General features: G+C 38.0%; 1 protein-coding gene across 3 annotated transcripts in view; it reads right to left on the bottom strand.

Annotated features, from left to right (window-relative positions):
• Window positions 1-220: 220 nt before the first annotated feature.
• SLC27A6 (solute carrier family 27 member 6) overlaps window positions 221-17,155 on the bottom strand; it is a 68,947-nt gene continuing 52,012 nt past the window's right edge. For all 3 annotated transcript variants that reach the window (XM_027605738.2, XM_027605739.2, XM_027605737.2), the window contains 5 exons: window positions 10,585-10,675; window positions 7,595-7,793; window positions 6,455-6,552; window positions 5,068-5,198; window positions 221-778 (listed from right to left, as the gene is read on the bottom strand). In XM_027605738.2, the coding sequence (XP_027461539.2) occupies window positions 602-778; window positions 5,068-5,198; window positions 6,455-6,552; window positions 7,595-7,793; window positions 10,585-10,675 (696 nt within the window). In that variant the 3' untranslated portion in view covers window positions 221-601. The remainder of the gene's footprint in view (window positions 779-5,067; window positions 5,199-6,454; window positions 6,553-7,594; window positions 7,794-10,584; window positions 10,676-17,155) is intronic.

Below are 17,155 nucleotides of genomic sequence, written 5' to 3'. Positions count from 1 at the left end.
TCCCATTTATGTATCTTCCAAAAATTCCTAAATGTTTTGGGCTTACCAGTTCTCTTGTGTTGCTGTATCACACTTCTATATTTCTTCTATCATCAGAATGTGAGTTCAGTAAGGGAGATAGGAATGCATGCATGAGGTCAGTCAGCTTCCTTGGACTGGAAGTTTACAGTTAAAACATCAGAACAAAACCTCAAAACACATATTAATGAAGATGATTTTATTGAGTTATAGCACAGGGTGCATAAAAATAAAACATTTGAGCAAAATTTAACCATTTATTCAAAACTAGAGACTTTAAATAGGAAAAAGTACATTTGTAGTAAGTTTCTAAATTGTTAACCACTTACTATTTAGAATCTTTACGATTGAAGCAAATATTTAGTTATGCACTGAACCCCCAGATAGGTAAAACAAATAAGCAACTAGAGTTTGTTATGGACTAAAACAAATGGAAGTTCCTACTTAGAGAAAACCTGTTGCATATTAAGAAAACACAGTGTATGTTAGTTAATGTCCATTCCCTCCCCCCATATCATGTTAAAGAATCACACACTCTCCTCTCACCTAAGAAAACATATGAAAATCCCACGTGTACAAAATCTTAAAGTTTGACCTCCCCTAACATTATTTGATTATAAAGTTCTTTGGTCAGTGGAACAAAAGATTTTTTCAAGTTATCCATGAAGTAAAGTGGGTCAGAAATTTTCAGTGGGTTAAATCCTTCTTCCACCAATTGAAACTTCTGTAGTTTGAATGTGCCTGTTGTTTCCATCTTCTCCTACAAAGTAATTGAATTGTCAGGATTAGTGGAATCATTTAATATTATCTAAAGTCTATAAACAGAATATACAATAAGACAGACTGTAATATTTAATTATAATACTCTTATGTCCAGTGACTATCACTCTACTTACTACTAATAATTTAATATTAGAAATTTAAAACATGCCCCCTAGAACACTGGAATCTTTAGCTCGATTTACCTCTGAACTTCATTCAGTGTAGAAGAATTATGAAAATTGTCAAAAACTAATTACAACTGACTATAGACCTGTCTAAAATACACAGGCTTATCTCTTTAATTCTCTGCCAACACAACATCATGTGCAGAGAATGCTATTAGACACCAAGAAGATAAAACCTATGAAAGAGAGCATTCTATTCTATAAGGCAAAATACTATAAAAACCAGGAGTAAAGGATGATCTAAATTTTGGGTTCCCAAACTGTGCACTGAGGTGCTTTGTGGTACCTCCGTGAAGTTCCAGTGTCTCCAAAGGTATATTTTAAATATTCCAGGTAAGCCCAGTGATACCTGCTGGTCCCCACTTGCTAACTACCAGCTCAAGGTAGTTCACAGTTCTAAGAGTAATTTGCGACACATTCTTTTCAACGATGCCGTACCTTTGTGAAACGGGGTTTTCAGTGGTTGCTGGAATAAAAGGCAAGTACATCCCCAAATCAATGTGGGACAAAGAATTAGGCTGTCCCTGTGCAGCCCAATCTAATTCCAAGGTTTGAGGAGTCGTACAATGACCAATTTATATCTCTTTGGTACTTGTGGTTGTCTAGCAATAAAAGTATTTTTTCTTTTAATTTATATGCATTATTTTTTTCAAACAGCAACTCATTTGTTAGGCCCAAATATTTAATGAATTTGTTTTGACGTAAATACTGGATAAATGAAAATTTAGGTATTTGGTTGGCCCAAGAATGCCAGGAAATACTTACCGAGACACTAGAGATGCCATCAATCTAGAAAGTTCAAGAAGCTCTCTGCTTTAAGGGGTTTAAGAGATAAAGTGTATCTGTGACAGTTTCAGGCATGGAGAAGTAACCTGCTTTAAATCAGATGACATGTAGAGGTCCTTATAAGGTCCTATGAATAACTTGGCCATTTTGATTCATCCTTCCGGACTCACTCAAGACTCAAGTTCTCTCTACACCTCCTTCCCTACTCATCCTTTCAATCATCCCCTCCTCCCAACACTGCCATCACAGAATTAGATCTGACTGTGTAGAAACACATACTCTTTTTCTCATTTATAGAAAATTAGAAGCTCCCTGTATTTATACAATTGATGTCCTGCCTTTAAATAAACAGCTCTAGGGGCGCCTGGGTGGCTCAGTTGGTTGAGCTCTGAACCCTTAATTTCGGCTCAAGGTCATGGGATCCAGCCCCCACGCCTCTGAGACCAATGCGGAGTCTGCTTGGGATTTTTTCTCTTCCTCTGCCCTTCTCCCTGCTCTGCTTGTGCTCTCTCTCCCTCTCTCTCTCTCTATAATATATAAATAAATAAAATCTAAAAACCAAAGAAACCCAGCTCTATAATATGCCAGGTATATTTTTCCGTAGATAATTTTTTATTAGGTAATAAAAACCATTAAGTAATGGTTTAAGAAGATCTCACCTAATTATAATGTTTTAATTAACATTACTCTTATTCTAATAAAGAATATCAAAAATTTTTACTGCTATAAATACTTTGTAGAACATCTGTATATATAACATTTGTTCAGCTTTGGTTACTTTTTTTTAAATATTTTTATTTATTTATTTGACAGAGAGAGACACAGTGAGAGAGGGAACACAAGCAGGGGGAGTGGGAGAGGGAGAAGCAGGCTCCCTGCCGAGCAGGGAGCCCGATGCGGGGCTCGATTCCAGACCCAGACGACTGAGCCACCCAGGCGCCCCTTTGATTACTTTCTAAGGATACATTTCTGGAAATGAAATTACTAAGTCAAAATATATGTAAATTCTAAGAGCCTAATTATATATTTACCAAATTGTTTTCTAGAGACGTTCTAACAGTTTGTGTTTCTACAAGCAGAATGAAAGGATCAATTTAATTTCATCCCACCCATACTGAGTAATATCACATTAAATATTTTTTTTGTAAATTTAGGGTGCCTGGGTGGCTCAGGCAACTAAGTGTCTGACTCTTGATTTTGGCCCAGGTCATGATCTCAGAGTCCTGGGATGGAGCCCCACGCTGGGCTCTGCGCCCAGTGGGGAGACTGCCTGAGGATTCTCTCCCTCCCTCTCCCTTTGAGGCTCTTCACCCGATCCAGAATAAATAAATCAATTGTTTAAAAAACTTTTTTTGGTAAATTTAGTACCAAAAAGTATCTTTTTTTAATTTGTGCTAAATGGATTTTGATAAGATTTTGATTTTGATAAGATAGTTGTTTTATTCATTTTGCCAGAAGTGACTTAAACTTTTGTACTGCTTATACCAGATTTATTAAATAAATATTGTGACTGCCAACTAAGTGCATTGTGCTAACTGTACAAATACTATAATAAATTTAACAATCATGGCTCTAGTTCTTTAGGTGTTAATTTTTTTACTATTTTATGTATTTGAGAGAGAGAGAGAGAGAGTGGGCACAAGTTGGGGGAGAGGCAGAAGAAGAGGGAGAAGCAGGCCCCCCGCTGAGCAGGGAGCCTGATGCGGGGCTCGATCCCAGGACCCTGAGATCATGACCTGAGCCGAAGGCAGACACTTAACTGACTGAGCCACCCAGACATCCCTCTATTTCTTTAGGTGTTTAATGATGCTAAAGTTTTTTCTAAGTTTGTGCAAGACTGATTTAGATTTCTAAAGTAGTTCTATGCCAAAATATTTCTTCGGCTTAATAAAAGTGAATTTTAAGTTGCCCTAGGGAAAACACATTTAAGACATTATTTAAACTACCAACTGTCTACTCCCATTAAAATACATTATTTCTAGGGTGGTATGGGGAAGGGCAAGAGGGAACTGGGTGTGGTTATAAAAGGGAAACATGAGAAATCCTTGTGGTGTCAGAATTGTTCATATTTTGACTGCAGTCATTGATGAATAAAGCAACACAGGTGATAGAAGTGTATAGACCTTAATACACACACACACACACCCGCACGAGCGCGCACACACACACATACATAAGTAAAGCTGGAAATTTAATAAGATGGGTAGATTGTTATCAACGTCAATGTACTGGTTATAATAGTTTTGAAAAATGTCACCACTGGAGGAAATTGAGTAATGGCTACACAAAACATCTCTCTCTGTGTTATTTCTTACAATATCATGACTACAATGATCTCAATAAAAATTTCAACTGAAAATGTATTAATTCTGCTTCCTACTTCTGCTTACCTTTAATATTTCAGAGGATTGTTATGAAAATAATCTGAGACAATGTGTACAAAAGTTCTTAAAATAAAACAATTATGTAGATGAAATATGTATTTATGACAGTCCAGATGATGTGTCCCATTGGTCAAGCCGTGACAGGGCCGTGAAGATTGCTGTGAATGCTTTAAAGATGAATATGATGCATTCCATGGCTCTGCTAGGGATCTAACAGTGATCTGATGAATGTATCCAGAAAAGTTCCATGAGATTGGATGTTAAGAGAAGATAAGTACTAGCTTTGGGTACACAGTATTAAATACATGAATGGCTAAATAAATGAGCAAGCAAATTTATCCAGTAGCTGAGCAAACTCTCCCTTTTACTGTATTTTATTCTACTAACCTAACAAGAGAGTACCCACCTCTCAAAACAAGTAAATTCAGAATTCCCTAAAAGTATAAAGTCCCAGAGTGAGGCTGGTTAGAACGAGGATAAAAATTAAAAGCAGAATGGCTTAAAGCCAATTGCCTTTAGGTTCTGCACACACCCTGCAGACGCCTTGATGTAAAATTATGGTGGAACATAATTTTAGGCACAGAGCACCAAATGTCTTCATAAGGCTTGTGTAGAATGGAGTTTTGGCTTGCACCATTGCTGAAGTTGAGTGAAGAGGAAGAAAGCAATTCTATAATTAGGACAAAGACAAAGACACCCTAGCATTTCATCAAGTTCCCTTCTATAATTAGGCTTCAAATGTGGCATAAATTAGCATCCCAATGCTTTTCATTGTTCTTGAGATTTTCTAATATAGATAAAATGCACATATTATCTAAAAGATAAAATACTATTTTGTAATTAAACCATCTTCTGGATTCCTGGTCTTGTAGTTAAGTTGAATCTTTAGTTAAGTAAAATTACCTGAATTCTTAAAATTCAAACAGAATTACCTGAATTCTTAAAAATCGTGGGCAGGCATAAGCTGGTAGAAATGTTACAACCTGTTCGTAAACTTTCTCCAAGTCCAAAGACTTATTTGGTTTTAAAATAATAGAAGCCATTCCTGCTTTTCCTTCATAATCTGAAAAAAAAAGTTTGCAATAGCATTAATTTTAAAGTACTAGGCGATTCCTCTTAATTATATACTAATTGTTGCAAATGGAGACAATTCTATCACAGCAGCAACAATCCAACAGTAGCATAAATGAGTGGGTCCTTCCCGGAGCATATGATCGACTTCCCAGAAATAAGTTAGGAACAGGAAAAGGTAGAGTCTATTAATTGTTGACACTACACAAATGAAATAGATGGAATAGAAAACACCATAAATAACCCCTACTTTGCATCCTACCACCATTAACATAAAATATTGGGAGGAAACATTTATTTAATGGTGAATATATTCCAGACAAATATCCATGTTAAGAGTCAACGCAAAAAATAAAAGGCAACATTGTTTTTAAATTTAAAAACCAGACTTATCATGCCACCTATGGATTTTTCCAGGGAATCAGAACAGACAGCACCCGAGGTCTATTAGAGTAAACACCCCCTTCCTCTGCTCCGCATTTAAACACTCCCACCCCATGTGTCCCTGGCACCTACAAACATTAGTTGGAAAATACTGTCATTTACCAAAATGAAACAAAACAACAGCAAAGGAGAACAGCAATCCTATAATTTCAATTTGGTAACTGCCATTTTCACCATCATGAGACAATCCTCATATGCATATTTATAAAGATAAATGAAGCCAAACAGGTTTTAAAATTATTTTTGAAAAAGATTCAACTTAACCAGGGGCACCTGGGTGGCATCTGCCTTCATCTCAGGTCATGATCCTGGGGTCCCTGGGACGGAGCCCGGCATCGGGCTCCCTCTCCCTCTGCCCCTCCCCCTCCACTCCTACTCTCTCTCTCTCTCTCTCAAATAAATAAAATCTTAAAAAGAAAAAAGATTCAACATAACCACAAGTCAGTGTTATTAAACATTTAAACTAGGACATGTTCCTGTTTGGTGGCATGCATAAACTCTAGTCACAAAGAGAACAATAATAAGACTATTGAAAAGTTGGAACTATTTTCAAGCAGTGAGTCACTGACCAGAATTTTCAAGCTTTACTTAAAAATACACACATCCATTAAAATTAAGTTGGTATCTGATGGGACCATGGCCTTTGTAAGCCTGGTCTAGGGCATTGCTTGCCAAGACAAGACTCAGATATTTATTTTAATATATAAAAAATGAAATGTTGAATTAGTAAGATCATTGCAGAAGTAAAGAGAAGTGACACATTCTATTCTGAGAATTCCTCCCAAACCTGAAGTATACTCATACCTCGCACCGTCACCCCGTAGGCGTTTGTCTCCTGTATGAAATCCAACATTCCAATAACGTCAGCAACCTCTGTGGTGGCAACATTTTCTCCTTTCCACCTAAATGAAAAACAAGTTCCAGGGAATGCGCCTATATCTCAAGTAGGCACTCAGTTTTAGTTTCAGAGCCTTGCATTTGGTTCTGCGCAAGTACATGTAACCAAACACAATGGCCGTTTTTGGAATGAAAGGCATTTCCAAAGAAGCACTTTGTTGAGAAGTCAACATACTCAGAATCACTGTTTTAAGTAGAATTACTTTATCTGTGTTTCATTGGTATGAACTGGTAACTCCAAAATGTTTTTCTATAGTATGTCATCAAAACAAAGTAATGATAACTCCCTCTTTATTTTGAACTGTAATAATGTTTAAGTACAAAACATTGCCTAGCTCTAATGATAGAGTTAGAAAAAAATGAAAGGAAAGTTATAGTTGTCTCTCAGTGTAATGACCTTCTTTAATTTCTAGGGGTTAACCACTTTGGCTCCTTTAATGCATATGAAATATGTATTGAATATGTTACTTCAATTAAAATAATTTTATACAAAGTGAGCACATAAGTTGGTACAAGAAGGTGAGGAAGTATGATTCATTTATTTATTCAAACATTTTTGGAATGTCTCCTGTATGTCCTTCACTATTCCATAGTCATTGAGTAGTAAAGCAAAATCACTGCATAAGCCTAAAATAATCTTAAGGAATTAAGAAGGAAAATGTAAAAAAGGAAAATTTTGCTGTTTCATTGTTTTTATCATTCGGTCAAAAATTAGACCAGACTTGACCACATTGGTTTCTGTTTCAACTCTGCCACTTAGACATCCCATCTGTCTACTTATTTTATATTCTAAAAAAAGGAGCTCACTGATTTGGACCAAAGTGATTCATTTAAATAATGATAAAAATTGACATCAACATTTAACTTAGGTTACAATCTAGAAACAGATGGCCAATGAATTTTTAAATGGGGAGACATTACCGAGATAAAAGAGCTCTGTCTGCCCCAAAGATGAAGACCACGTGGTCTATAATGTTTCCACAGAGCCTTGCTTGGAGCATAGTTCACAATCACAAAAGAAGCAGTACGACCGATGCTATTTCATACCTGAAAGTGTCACCAATACGGTCCCAAAAATAGAGGAAATTGTCCTGATCTTGCACCATTAAGTCTCCTGTGTTAAAGTAAACATCTCCCTTCTTAAAAACATCACAAAGCAGTTTCTTTTCTGTGTGCTTCTTACTCCCGGCGTAACCGAAGAAGGGATTCTTCTCATTCACTCGAGAAATGAGCAGCCCAGGTTCTCCTGGGGCACAAAGGCATTTTTCAGTGATTTGATTAAAACTGTTAGTATACATATCATGCATGTACTTAGATTATATCTGACCAATACAACCAGTGTTGCTTATCTTCCCCTGAATTTGTTTTTATTATATTTAATATTTACTCTGGGTGCCTGCATCCAGCACACCTTTTCACAGACTGCCACCAACACAAACCACTTTGGAAAAACTAGAAAAAAGGAAAGCGAATGCAAACAAAGGCATATTAAACTTATTTTACAACCTATCTTGGGTGGATAGACCAAAGGCTACTTTTCTTTCAAGTTCCATAGATTTTAATGCTGATGATAATGACAACTATATAAATAACCATAATAATAATTTTAATAAGATTATGATAGTAACAATATTTATTGGGCATTTACTATGTAGCAAGCCCCACGAGCCCCTTGCAACTGTCATCCTATTTATTCTTCACAGAAATCCTTCGCAAATGATAATTAAAATCCTTATTTCACAGGGAAGGAGCCAGGGCCCAGAAGGGTGAAATAAGTTACTGAAGACCAACAGGTTGAAAGGAATGGACCTAGAATGGACCTAGAACTCAAATTCAAGTCTATGATTTTGCAACAAGGTTTCTGTTCCATACTATCTCTGATCTAGAAGTTATGAGAAGCTTAAGAAAGTGTTTTATTCTTATGGGGTGTTGTTTGGAAAACCTCAACGGGCAAGAGATGAGGCATGAAAGTTATTTGTATTCCTCATATGTAGACACATTAGCTGAAAAAATTTTTCAATCAGATTTACTCAAATTAATCAGGATTTTGCCCAGTAAGCTGAAAGGTAAAAATCTACTTCTAAGAGAAGGGTGGAAGACAAAGGGGAGCAGCAAACATGGCCCCAGAACATCCCAAGGCCATTGTTGACCTGCTTTGCCCCCTATGAAGAGAGGCAACGTCCATGTGATTAATGAGGTGGGGTTAATTCCAGCAAATTGTAAACCAATTTTTGTCATTGTAACATTATTCAACGTTCATGGGTCCCACTCCTGCTGGACATCCTGGCTTCCACATGCCATTGGCCAAGCCAAGTCTGCTCGACTACTGGAGAGGCCCCTTGTCATCACTGACACACCTTAATCATCATCATCATCATCATCATCATCATCACTGCCATTGTTACACTTCCTGAGCACTTTCTGGGGACCAGTCACTATTCTGAGCACTTTATTTATCTGATCCTCATCATAAACCTGTAACACAGGCCCTTGTATTATCTTCATTTTACAGGTAAAGAAACCAAGAAAGAGACAGTAATTTGCCCAATGTCATTCAGTTGCCAAATATGAGAGATGAGTTTTGTTGTTGTTTTAACACTTTACTGACTGAGCCACCTGGGTGCCCCCAAGATGGGTTTTTAGAAACCAAGTTCATCTGACTCCAAACCTATCCTCCAACACATATTCCTTCAGTCTACATTCCTCAAGCAGACTCCCCACTGAGTGAGGAGCCCCACACGGGGCTTGATCCCAGGATCCTGAGATCACCACCTGAGCCAAAATCAAGAGTCGGCTGCTTAACCAACTGAGCCACCCAGGCAACCTGAGACAATCTGCTTTTTAAGAAACTCTGAGTTTGTACAAACAGTACTGAGACTCAAGTTCCAATGTCAGATTCTATCCTAAATGCAATAAATAAAACACATTAGGGGTGCGTGGCTGGCTCAGTCAGTGGAGCATGCAACTCTTGCTCTTGGGGTTATGAGTTCGAGCCCCATGTTGGGTGCAGAGATTACCTAAAAAAATAAAATCTTAAAATAAATAAACAAAATAAAATAAAATAAAATACACTAAAATGTGTATAAATAAAGCTCTTTACAATCTTTTTAGAAAGGGCTTTTCTCTTGGACACAGCTTGTAGACTTGAATTAGGGGAAGATATTTGATAAATGCTCTTAGATTTGAAATTGAGAGGGCAGGATAATTTGTTTTTTAATAGATAAGGTTTATATTCATTCCAAGCTTCCAGCTACCAGAACACACAAACGAGCCAGGTTTACAATCACTATCTCCACATTTGAAGTAAAGATTTAAATGAATTCATCTTTGAAATGTAGTCTAAGCATATTCTGAAGACAGCAAAAAGTAATTTTGGTCTGATTTCTTCAGACTGAATCTCTAAACAATTCCAAATGCACATATCTACATTTAAATTTCTAGACTGATCATAAGCAGCAGCAAGTTAATTGTCTAACCAAACCTGATCAGAAACTGCCTTGGTGGAGGAATGGAATGAGAGGGAGAAGAGAAGGGAGTAGGTGGCAGCTGCATACATCACCTCATCTAATGGTCAACAAGAAATTCATGAAATACTGTCATCTCTACCTATGAAGAAAATGAGACTCAGCGGGTGTGGCCTGCCCAAAGTTGTACAGTTTCTAAGGGTGAGAGCCCAGATACAAATGTCAGCCTGCCTGACTTTCCACTGTACCTAGAAAGATAACTAAGGCATTCTTTTTTACATTATATCTTGGTGATAAGAGGACATTAGCGCCACTGTTACAACCAGAAGAGTGGATTAGGAAAAACAGGAGCCCAGTAGTAATCCATTTTAAACTTCAGTCACTGACCATCCAAGCGACCCACGTGGGATCCCTAACATCTAATAATGACACTATTCTACCTGTATTGAAATTCCGAATAAATCTCATCACATATCAATAATAGCCATTCTTTCTTTTCTAAATTCAGTAGTAATTAAATAGAAATTCAGAAGCTTTTGCCTGAACAGACGTGGTCAAATGCAAGAATCTTACCTTTTTTCACATGAAGACACCAGCCCTGTTCGTTTCTAATGGGTTCATCTTTCTGAAAATCATACTTTACCAAGTCAAAAGTGAAAAGAAGCTGCAAAAACAAAATTAAACAACAAAAACAACAACAACAAAATATTTATTTGTGCAGTGACATCTCCTGGTGGTAGAGCTTATGTTTAGGCAATTGAAATAAAGAATCAGAATGTAGATTTAGGAAAACAAGTAAACTTTACTGATAAAAAATTAAATATATATTTGAAAATCAAAACTGAAGGCATTAGTCAACAGCATTTGTATACTGGAATTTACTTTCATTTCATTTTATATTGCACATTACCTTAGCAAAACATTAATTTTATTCTTGAATGAGTGGCATCAAACATCCCTGCCCTCAATTACATACTCTACTAACTCTAGCTAAGAGGAACGCTTCTTGCTTTCTCCTTTCTGCAGTCATTCAAAAACATCCCTTGGGGGGCGCCTGGGTGGCTCAGTTGCTTAAGCGTCTGACTTTTGGTTTCTGCTCAGGTCATGATCTCAGGGTCTTGAGATCCAGCCGCACATCGCTTGGGATTCTCTCTCTCCTCTCCCTCTGTCCTTTCACTCATGCTCTCTCTCTGTCTTTCTCTCTCAAATAAATAAATTAAATTAAAAAACAAATCCCTTGAAATGAAAGTTTTAATAGCACTAAAATTTCATCTACACGAAGGCAAGGATTTTGTTGTCTATTTTTAATTTACAATCCCTTAAAAAGGGATCAGATGCCTACTTGACTTTGAACTTTTCCCCAGCCTTTCACCCTAATGTCCTTTAACTAACAGTTAGTATTTCTGTGCTGCGAGATGGCAAATTTGTTAGAACATGCCCATCACATTGGAAAACAAGCTAGTTGGACACCTCTCCTTGTCCCCAAATATTTCCAGCTACCCTGCTCCTGTCATGTCCATGTTGTCATGCAGATTCACCTATCCATGAAGACGTGACTCTGGGAGGAAAAACTGCAGATTGGTTCAACCCAACTCCTTCATTTTATATATAAGAAAACCGAGGTTTTGCTGATCAATTAAACAAGCTATCTGGTTAAGGTGAACTAGAAAACAGTCATCTAAAATACAGAAAAAATAATAAGGAAGGATGCATAGAAGAGAGAGAGACAAAGAGAAGGAGGAACAAAGCGAATAAATATAGAACAAAGAAGTGGGAAAAGATGAATAAAATTAGTGAGATAAATGTACTATGATTTATCCTCAAGGACTAGACACAAACATCCTTGTTTTTTTTTTAAGATTTTATTTATTTATTTATTTGACAGAGAGAGAGACAGTGAGAGCAGGAACATAAGCGGGGGGAGTGGGAGAGGGAGAAGCAAGCTCTCCGCTGAGCACGGAGCCTGATGCGGGGCTTGATCCCAGGACCCTGGGATCATGACCTGAGCCGAAGGCAGATGCTTAACCATCTGAGCCACCCAAGTGCCCCCAAACATCCCTGGTTTTTAATCTCAGCAAATTCAGCATGTAATTAGAATCACAATTCATTACTTGAATTAAAATATAAACGACAGCCACTGATGTTGATTGAGTACTTACTGTATGGCAGACAGGGCTACAGGCTTACAAGCAATATTAATTTAATTACCAACACACCCTATGACATAGCAATTAATATTGTCCCACCTTGGGGCGTCTGGGTGGCTCAGATGGTTAAGCGTCTGCCTCGTCTGCCTTCAGCTCAGGTCATGATCCCAGGGTCCTGGGATTGAAGCCCGCATTGGGCTCCTTGCTCAGCGGGGAGCCTGCTTCTCCCTCTCCTTCTGCCTCTTTCCTTGCCATGCTCTCTTTCTCTCTCTCTATCTCTGTGTCTCAAATGAATAAATAAAATTTTTAAAAACAAAATATTGTCCCATCTTAACACGTGGCCAATGAGAGAGGCAGCAAAGCAGAATGTATGGTGATTCTAGACATAAAGATTCTTTATTAAAATGCATGCTTGCATCTTGTTGGTCTTTGTCTGTAATTGGGATAACAGCTTTCTGGCCACTTGCCCAATGGTCTGTAAAAAGAAAGATTTCAGAAGCCCCAGAACCACATTTACCATTTTGGTCAAACAAGAAGAGAGCCCCGTTCATTAGCCATCTCCTCTTGCAACGTGTTTTATATTTTGAAAAATGCTCAGCAACTGATGATATCAGCTTTAGTGTTATTTCTTTTATAATAATTTGTCAACTTCATTCATGGGTGAGATTCGTTCTATACCAAACCACCATTCGGTGTGCCTGTTATCACAAATTGGGTAATTTTATGATACAACTGGAATTTAAATATATCACAGCATCTTCCAGAGCTAGTCTGGATCTGAGTATTAAGTTTCAGCTAGAGGGATTTCTACTTTTTCCTTGCCTTCAAGAGATCCCACAAGATTACAAAAATGACTTTGTTATCACAATGCAGATTAAAAAAAGACAGATCCCCACTTTAATACCCCTAAATGTACGTGTGCATGCACAGGTATGGGTATCTGTGTCTGTGTCCAGAGCAGAGTCACAGGGGTCTCACTCACAACAGACTGGGTAAATGGATCCCCAGTGCTGTGCACTCCACACTTATGTGGCTACACACACTGCCCTTGGAGTTCCCACACACACCTGCATGCTTCTGCATATTCATACCTACAAATGTAGAAGTTGGAAGGAGAACACAAAAATCATTCCCTCCGTGAATACATGCGGAGACTCTGAATTCAGAGGAAAGTGACTTGTCAAAGTGAAAAACTTAAGGAAAGGCAGAGCTTAGACTACAGGCCTTGGTACAGTGATGGCAGTTCACGGTTTTCCCCTCAACATTATACTACATTGCCTACACGATAGAGGCTCATTTCTCTCGCACCATAGGGAAAGGTTAGTCTCTCTGTTTTCTTTAACAAAAGACCCTAAAAAAACACAAACACACATATAAATCATAAATCTATTATATATACATAATATCTATTATGCATCTATACCCATAATACATACATCTATTTATGTAAATAAATATATATTATATCTAATATTACACATAGTTGGGTTATTATGAATACTTAGTCTTAGAATGCATTTTTTAAAGAAGATTTTATTTATTTATTGACAGAGACACAGTGAGAGAGGGAACAGAAGCAGGGGGAGTGGGAGAGGGAGAAGCAGGCTCCCCACTGAGCAGGGAGCCCGATGCGGGGCTCCATCCCAGGACCCCGGGACCATGACCCGAGCCGAAGGCAGATGCCTAATGACTGAGCCACCCAGGCGTCCCTAGAATGTATTTTTATGCAACAGCAGAGTTCTGAATGGTTCACAGAGTTGTGTTAAAAAAAACAAGCAAAATAGAAAAATATGAAGAAAATTTATAATTTCTCCAAATTCAACCAAAAGTAAACTGGCATTAACATGGTGTAATATATTCTCAGCAGAGCCAAAGTGATCCCATTAAAGCTGAAATAGAAACCCTTGGTCTTCTGCTCAAAATCTTTGCTCACCTCACTATGACCACTGTGGTCTCCTTGATGTCCCTCAAACATGGCAGGCATGTAACCACATAAGGGCCTTTGTACCGGCTATTCATTCCACTTTTTTAAAAAGGATTTATTTATTTATTTTAGAGGGAGAGGGAGGAAAAGAGGGAGAGGGAGATAGAGAATCTCAGGTAGACTCCTTGCTGAGCGTGGAACCCAACTCTGGGCTCAATCCCACAACCCTGAGATCATGACCTGAGCCAAAATCAAGAGCTGGACACACAACCAACTGAACCACGCAGGTGCCCCTACTCATTCCACTTTGAACACCAGATAGCCTCATGACTCCTTCCTCTATTTCCTTCAAATCTTTCTCTAAATATCACTTTCTCAGTATGGCCTTTCTGACTACCCTCTCTAAAATTGCAAAATCCCTACCAAAACACACACACACACACACACACACACACACACACACACACACACACACACAATCTTCTTTTCCTGATTACTTTTTCTTCTCAGCATTTAAGAGTATGTAATGTGTATTATATTACGTTATATTTATTTATCTTGTTTTCTGTCTTCCCCAATCGAATATAACCTGCACATGAGCAGGAATTTATGTCTGTTGTGTTCACTGTGTTCACAGTCTCAGGTATATTGAAAACTTTTAGTAGACTATATAAAGGAATGCATTTGATGAGCATCATTACAAATGTGTTTAAATAGAGAGAAAGGTAGGAAACTGATTAATAAAATAATCTATGAAAGATGAAACCACACCATTTTAAGAAAGGGAATCAATTTAAATTTCTTTGAATGTAACAAAAGAAAATGGAACTGAAGTTAAATGATGTGTTTCTTTAGCATAGGAGAAATCAGTCCCTGCAGCATCAAGAATTTAACCTTAACCCCAGTTTAACCAGAGGTCTGGCTTTCACTCTCATCTGCTGGGAGATAATCTCTATGCCCCTGCAATGTCATGGGCAACAGGAGTGTATGTGTTAACCTAAGGGCTTTTGGCATCCAGATAGTGACCATATGATTTAGATTTAGTGTCTCTGAGCCACACGAATAATGTGATTGATGTAGGTTGGGGGACTTTGGGTCTTCCAGCTTGACCTCTTGAAGGATTCTAGATGGAGGTCAGCCGCACAAGCAGCCAAGTAGATTTAAATGATGGAGCTGCAAGGAAGACTGTGGGCACCAAGGCTGGTGAGTGTCCCTAGCCAGCAATACTCCATGTACATGGTCACATATCAGTTCCAGGAGAGTAATGCCATCCTGACTCCACAAGAAAGGACCCCTAGAAGCCTTGCATTTGGTGCCCTACTGATTCTGCCCTATTGCTTCTCCCTCCATCTGATTTTAATCTGTATCCTTTAGATGTAGTAACAGTAATTATGAGCGTAAACAGCTTTCGGGAGTTTTGTGAGTCCTTAGCGAATCATCGAACCCAGAATGGGTTGTCGGGACTTCAAACCCAGCAAGTGCTGGGGGAAGTGAGGGTGGTCTCGTGTGGGTTACTGCCTAACTGCACAGCCAGCTAAATTTCCTGGTCCATAAGAAATGCCTACTTTTAAGATAATAAAAAAGTTTACCAAAATGTGAAGGAGGCTTTTTATTAAATCCGTTTCTTTACACTGTATTTATGGACTTACTATAAAAGATGAGAAAATTAGCACCTATATTTCCTCCTTATATGCCGTCCCATTTATCAACATAATTTGGAGCTGTTCAATCTTCTGTATTTCGATGGATTCAATCAAACCTTTTAACTGAAGGCGATTCCTTCATTTCTAAATTCTGCTTTATCTTCAGGTCGACTGGACATTTCCACGGAGTGAATTTTATAAAGAAGTATGACATTCCTATAAATACATGGGTATTATATTCTCTGAGTTCTTAAAATTTTGAGAACACAGCTTTGTTGCCTTTATACTCAAAGAACAACTCAGTTGTTCACCTTCACTCAGGGTGAAGTTAAATTCTTAGGTGAATACCTTCCTTCCTTCCTTTTTTTTCCCCTGGCATTGAGTGTTTTGTTCTTGTTTTGAGAGATGCTGGAGATGATTCCCATCTTCACCCTATACTTTGTACAACCTTTATTTTCTCCTTACAGTTCTTTAATTTATGTTCAGTACTTTCACCAGCATATATTTTTCTGATGGTCATCCTGTACTAATATTTTTTTTTTCCTGGAACACAGTGTGCTCTTTTGCTAAAGATTGAAGTCTTTACGAACCATGAGAGACTATGGACTCCGAGGAACGAACTGAGGGTTCTAGAGCGGAGGGGGCTGGGGGGATGGGTGAGCCTGGTGATGGGTACTAAGGAGGGCACGTACTGCATGGAGCACTGGGTGTTACACGAAAACAATGAATCGTGGATCACAGCATCAAAAACTAATGATGTGTTGTATGGTGACTAACATAATAAAATATAATTTAAAAAAAGACTGAAGTCTTAAATTTAAGGAAGTTTTCCTCTATTAGGTTTCAAATCATTTTTTTTCCTGCAGAAACACCAATTAGCGGATGTCAGATGATTGTCTATGTTTTCAAAATTTTTCTCATTTATTTTACATTCTTATTTGCTTCTTCTTTTTATTGTGTTTGTGTGTCTTTAATCCCATTCATCTTGCTCCCTAACAATGTTTACAGCTTGTGGTGTTCATCTTTGCAATACTTTCAGTCTTCCCTTTTATTTTTTTCCTTTGAACTGAGTATGTCTACTTTCCAACTCCTTTTGTTGATTTATATTTCCCTTGCACTTTCCTCTCTTTTAAGCTCTTATTTTTTTTTAAGATTTTATTTATTTGACAGAGAGACAGAGAGAGAGGGAACACAAGCAGGGGGAATGGCAGGCAGAGCGAGAAGCAGGCTTCCCGCTGAGCAGGGAGCCCAGCGTGGGACTCGATCCCAGGACTCTGGGATCATGACCTGAACCGAAGGCAGATGCTTAACTGACTGAGCCACCCAGACATCCCACTGAGCTCTTATTTTTAAAGAGAATATTACTGAAATTTTTGAACCTATGGGAAATTGTTTTTCTAAAATCCCCTGGTCATTTTACAGAGCTTATT

Source organism: Zalophus californianus, chromosome 5 (assembly GCF_009762305.2).
Source record: "Zalophus californianus isolate mZalCal1 chromosome 5, mZalCal1.pri.v2, whole genome shotgun sequence".
Lineage (NCBI taxonomy): Eukaryota > Metazoa > Chordata > Mammalia > Carnivora > Otariidae > Zalophus > Zalophus californianus.
The sequence above is the reverse complement of the archived record's forward strand: the minus strand, read 5'-3'. Positions and strand labels throughout refer to the sequence as shown.